The sequence below is a fragment of the Trachemys scripta genome, chromosome 2 (assembly GCF_013100865.1).
Source record: "Trachemys scripta elegans isolate TJP31775 chromosome 2, CAS_Tse_1.0, whole genome shotgun sequence".
Lineage (NCBI taxonomy): Eukaryota > Metazoa > Chordata > Testudines > Emydidae > Trachemys > Trachemys scripta.
Genome location: NC_048299.1, coordinates 60,757,779 through 60,763,709, shown reverse-complemented (window position 1 = coordinate 60,763,709; position 5,931 = coordinate 60,757,779). Strand labels below are relative to the sequence as shown.

Below are 5,931 nucleotides of genomic sequence, written 5' to 3'. Positions count from 1 at the left end.
AATTTCAAATGGCTTCTCTATAACTGTAGAAAGAGACTTGAAAACCAGAGGCAGATAGGCGGGAAAAGCTTTAAAATCGAGCGAAAGAAGAAGACGGGGGGAAGTGAGACGCTAGCTAGGGAGATTAGTGTTCTCATGGCTGCTCCTTTTTAACAAATCAGACAGGGTCTTCAAGCTTTGAATGACAGTTCTCACATTGGCTAGACTACAACTTTCAACTTGACCTTGGCCTCTAGCCGTGTCTAACCCGTATGTAAAACAGTACCGTGTTTTATTATTTTTTCCTCTCGTTGCAATGCGTTTTTAAGAATGAGATAAAGAAATCAGGGGAAACAAATCTACACAAATAATGTCAGCTAAGCAATTTTTTGGGACTCCACAGGTTTCAAAGCTGTAGCCTGAATGAAAGGAAAAAATGCTGGGGAATAAATATTTGCATTTGGTCATCAAAAGGAATGCGGAAAAGATCTTACGGAATAAAATGGGAACTATTTATTGGCTACAATTGATAGAAATCGCTTAAATATTGTTAAATAACCAGACAAACGACAACAGTCCCATTCCATGCACCCAATACATACCACTCTGTGTCGGCCTTTGAAAATAGATAATCACCAAAGTGATAGTTAAACTAGCTAGCAGATCTGTTCTTTGCATTGTCCAAGGAAAAAGCAGCCCCAAAACAATGCATATTTTATAACGCTATGCTTGTAGCAAAGCATTGAAAACAATGCAGCAACGTCAATGGTTAGCACAATAGCTAATAATAGATCGCGCTATCAGGCATGCAACAATGAAACATGCAGCTAAAAATTTAGTTTTCAATCTATGAGCATCTTTGTTATTTTTGTCCATATACGTAAATTCGAAACATATTATTTTGATATTGCGGCATTGTATTTAATTCAACTGTATATTTATAGTTCATTCACTCACTGAATAACAGTCCGACTAAAAGGGTTTATATATTAATATTTACTGTATAGCTATGTGCAGACACAGTACAAAATTTTGTCAGAAAATAAAGTGTTTTTCATTAAAAAGAAAGCGCAATTCATTTTCTAAGCATTACTTACTTTTAACATTGGCACGACAAAAACAAGCTTTAGCATAGCAACTTTTTTCCAACAAAAAGAGGATTGTGGCCAGTGATGCACAATCTATAATCCTCGGTAATATCTTGCAGTCAGAGAAGATTCAGTTAGAATGGTAGGCCCCAGGTTTTATCATTAGAATACGAAATAATATACTCAGGTTAATACTAAGATTTGGTTAACCCTTTCTCTCTCAAAACCCATGATGCAGATCTGTATTTCTTGATCTATTTATTCTAATCCTACTTCTGATGTTTTTCTCCCCCGAAAAGAAAATCGAAATTAATTATAAACAACAACAACAACAACAGTGTAATCGAGTTTAAACGGGCAGGAAGAAAATGTGTGACATCAGACTTGTCTTCAAATATTGTATCTATTCTGATGCTATTGCAAAGGAGAGTGTGGCCCTTAAAACATTTTCTTTTAAAGATTTAGAAACCAATATTATGTCACCGTCAGGTTAGACCACACCTGTATGCATTTAAGATGTGGAACTGAAAGATTAAAAACAAAAACCCACCAGCGGACTGATCGGCAAATAGTTGAAATTCAGAGGGCTTTGAATTTCAGTGATATTGCAAATAGCATGGAGATCATACTGAAATTATTTCACAGAATGGACTAGGGGAAAATCACGCCTGGGGGGTGGGAGGATACCTGTTCTTCTTTGCAAGCCTTTTATTCCCCCCTGATCATGCACACTTGTGAGTGGAAAGGGGCAGCCCCGGATCTGTGCCGCCCGCTGCTGGAATTCCAGCCCCTGCACGATTATTACATTATTTAATTATCTTCATTTTATTCCTCAGATGTTTATCAGCTGCTTTGCATATCACGTGGGGCCGGTCGGGCCAATGGGCTCTCGCCTGGCGCGACACTGGCGCGTCAGCTCTGGTCAAGTCTCGGAGATTTAGTATCTCTTTTTTCAGTCTTTGGGGCTTTTAAAAAAGAGCCACTAGTCTCAATGCTGATCGGGCTATGACAGCCTCCGTGCTCCTCCATCCCCGCTGGATCGAGCCCGTCATGTTCCTCTACGACAACAGCCTGGAGGAGATCAATAAGAACATGGAAGGTTTTCATGCAGGCAGCAACTTTGCGGCAGCGGCGGCGGCCAACCAGTGCCGGAATCTGATGGCTCATCCCGCATCCCTGGCCGCCCCCAGCACGGCTGCCTACACGTCGAGCGAAGCGCCAGCCTCTGGCATGGCTGAGCCAGCTGTCAAACAGTGCAGCCCCTGCTCGGCGGCCGTGCAGAGCTCCTCCGGGGCCGCCCTGCCCTATGGCTACTTTGGCAGCGGCTACTACCCCTGCCGCATGACCCATCACAACGGCATCAAGTCCTGCGCGCAGCCCGGCTCCACTTTTGCGGACAAATATATGGACACCTCGGTCTCGGGCGAAGAGTTCACTTCCCGGGCTAAGGAACTGGCTTTCTACCAGGGCTATGCCGCTGGCCCCTACCAACCCGTGCCGAGTTATTTGGATATGCCTGTGGTGCCCACAATTGGAGGTCCTGGAGAGCCCAGGCATGAGCCCTTACTCCCCATGGAGAGTTATCAGCCTTGGGCAATCACCAGTGGGTGGAATGGGCAAATGTACTGCCCCAAAGATCAAACCCAGCCACCCCACCTCTGGAAATCCACTCTCCCGGGTAATGCACCTGCATGGCTTGTGTCCTCCTGCAATCTTTTTACTGTCGCCACTATTAACCTTAGAACTAGTTAGTAGTAGTATTGTGCGCTTGCTGTTGTTTTTGCTGCTGCTGCTGCTTTGTGTTTGGTGCTATAGTTTTTTAAACATTCAAGCTAACCCCTCCTCCCCCATCCCCTCACACACATATACTTATACGAGTTCTGGTGGTATTAATATGATCAGGAGTGACTTTGCTCCAGAATTCAAGATATGCCTGCTTGAATTACTAATGGCATTAAAAGGGGAAATAGCTGGAAAAGTCTGCTAAAAAAGGTATTATGCATTCACGCTTAACAAGAATGTTCCGTAAATAGTGCAGCTTGCACACTTCATAAATTATTGAAACAGTGTATAATTTTTCCTAAAGTCCCTTCAGGACATGTGTGTGTGTGTGTGTGTGTGTGAGAGAGAGAGAGAGAGAGAGAGAGAGAATCAAGACTTTTGCAGTTAAATGCTGTTTACTATAGGAAAAAAAAATTCATATCATTAACGGTCGCTTAGTGGCCCAGCCTGTTGAGCATGGTAGAGTTAAAGTTCGCTGTAGATTTAACCTCTGTGCAATTTGAAGATGTCCTAATCATTAATAATTTTATAATGCCTACATACATGGTTTTTCTGTTCCAGACGTCGTTTCGCATCCCTCAGATGCGAGCTCGTACAGACGTGGGAGAAAGAAACGAGTGCCTTATACAAAGGTTCAATTAAAAGAACTCGAAAGGGAATATGCTACAAATAAATTCATTACCAAGGACAAACGAAGACGGATATCGGCAACTACAAATCTGTCAGAGAGACAGGTCACAATCTGGTTCCAAAACAGGAGGGTCAAAGAGAAAAAAGTTATCAACAAATTGAAGACTACCAGTTAATGGATTAAAATGGAGAAGCAGCAGTTCACAGGTTTCAGAACTATTTTTGTCCAGATTAAAATAAATAATAATAATTAAAAAAGACAATGAACCTCTTATTTCATAACAAGAGATCTGTATCTTTGGAATTATAGCATTTTAAAAAAATATTACTGTAGGAAATGGTTAAGACTGACTGTTCCCCCGAAATCCAGACCAGACAGTTTAAATGATAAACTATAGAGCCCAAATGCCCACCTCTCAAATGCTCAGTTTCAATTAAGATACACGTTTTACTGAGAATCTTGTAAGTATTTCTGTGACCTTAGTATTCTAGAACACTATTAATGGTTATAATCTGAAAGCTGGTTCAAATAAGAAGTTCGATGTAAACATATTTTTTCTTCCATTGCAATCCAAACTGCATGTTGAATTACTGCTCAGGTAAATCATAGTGAAAATATACAATTACTGTATGTTTAAGAAATGCATTTTATGTATGAAAAGAAGGTACTGAATAAGGATTTCAGAGGCATCAGTAATGACGGAAGCTCTGTGGAGCAAATTAAAAACAATGCAAACTATTGGGGATAGAAAGGCTAATACTTGTTTGGAAATAGCTTTCTTTGAGTTATTTTTCAATAGCTGATTTTTTTTAGCATTCGAGCTGTTTCCTGCAAACAGTCTGACAGATATTTTCTAAAAGAACTCTACACATATTACACCTCAAATGGTCTTCAAGAATTGTTAAATAGGTAAACCCCAGTAAATTGTAAAACGTTTAACTCTTGGGTGGATACAAATACGTGAATGTTGGCATTTTGTTATAATAAAAAAGTCCTTTCTGGGAAAAAAATATCAGCGAACTCCAAACTGAAAAATACATGTTGTGTTCCCAGAAATATTTTGATTTCTATGTTCTATATTTTGATCTATAAGTAATTAGTCATTTACCTTGTTTATTGTCTGTTCTGAGGCAACATTAAGAAGTTGAGGGATTCATTTTACAGCACCTTTTAAATCCAAACAGTTATTTCAACCAGCACATTATTTTTGTTTTTATTCACTATAAGATGCTATCTTGTAAATAATAATAAAAAAATCAGCGCACTGTGAAAATGTATTTGTGCACCCTTATTTTTTACATTTCTATTGAAAATGAAAATTCAAGACGTGTAGATAGATCTAGTAGTATTAATACTGTTAATAAAATAGTCACTGTAACAAAACCTGAAAGAAATACTCTTTATTTTTCCATATTTACGTGCATTCTGTGAAAAATAATGTATCTATCTTGTAAAAACGTTCTCTTCGATCACTTAAATAGTTCATATATTTTCCTGTAAATTATTTAGCTGGGGTGGGGACTCTTGATAACTAGCTTTACTAAACTATAAATGTTTCAGTCAGGTTAAAGAGTCAGGTATTTTGAATGGGGGTGGGGGGAGGAATGACATCAGTGTAGTGCCGGAGCCCCTGAATGAAAATGAAAAACAGTTGTTAGAAGACCCACAAATGCAGAGATGGCAGTATTTAAGGTTTATTGCTAGGACTGAATATGTCTACGCGGGAAGGTTTTGGTATTTGTTGAAGTGACAGGACTAGGAAGGCCTTAAACCTTGACCTTGACGAAAAAAGACAATTTGTGACCTTGACTTTTGACAGCTCATGAATAGTCGTCTCTAGGATTAGTAGATCAAGGGCGCCACCTCGCGTTTCCAACTCGTCTTTGTAGCGAGAGAGCTCCAGTGGAACGAAGGCTGGTCACCTGGCTCTTATTTTACATGCCTTACCTCTTTTTTGTCCAGATGGGGGACACATATATAGATCATGCGTAAGAAAGAAAGTAGAACATATAATGTTGTATATGATATTTTACTTCATATCTATATTTATCGAGCTATATTATAGACTGAACCGTCGTGAAAATCAGTTTTCATCTAATCTGAGTCTAGAAGGCCATAATTTCTATTAAGAAGCTGCATACCAGCCTTTGATTCTTGTGTATGTCTTTGCCAGTTGACAAGACTTGTGATATTCAAAGAAATGGTCTTCAATAACTTTTTTTCCCTGTCTCCTAAGGTGGTCTGCTATCCTAATTAGAATTATTGGGAAACCTTTACGGCAAATAAAAGTATCCTATACCGTGCTAACTATAGACTTCTAGGATTACAGTTCAGAAATTCAAAGGAATCTACCTCTTTATAGGTCAAAATAGAGGCCTTTCTGGAGCTTAGCTCTACAAGTCTGATTTAACGCAAACCTTGGATAAGTATACAGGGCAGAAATGTCTTTTT

At 39.3% G+C, this 5,931-nt stretch overlaps 1 protein-coding gene across 1 annotated transcript; it reads left to right on the top strand.

Annotated features, from left to right (window-relative positions):
• Positions 1 to 2,072: 2,072 nt before the first annotated feature.
• On the top strand, positions 2,073 to 3,655 carry HOXA13 (homeobox A13). The gene is made up of 2 exons (XM_034759377.1): positions 2,073 to 2,745; positions 3,411 to 3,655. The coding sequence occupies exons 1-2, from the start codon at positions 2,073 to 2,075 to the stop codon at positions 3,653 to 3,655; spliced, it is 918 nt and encodes a 305-aa protein (XP_034615268.1).
• Positions 3,656 to 5,931: the final 2,276 nt, after the last annotated feature.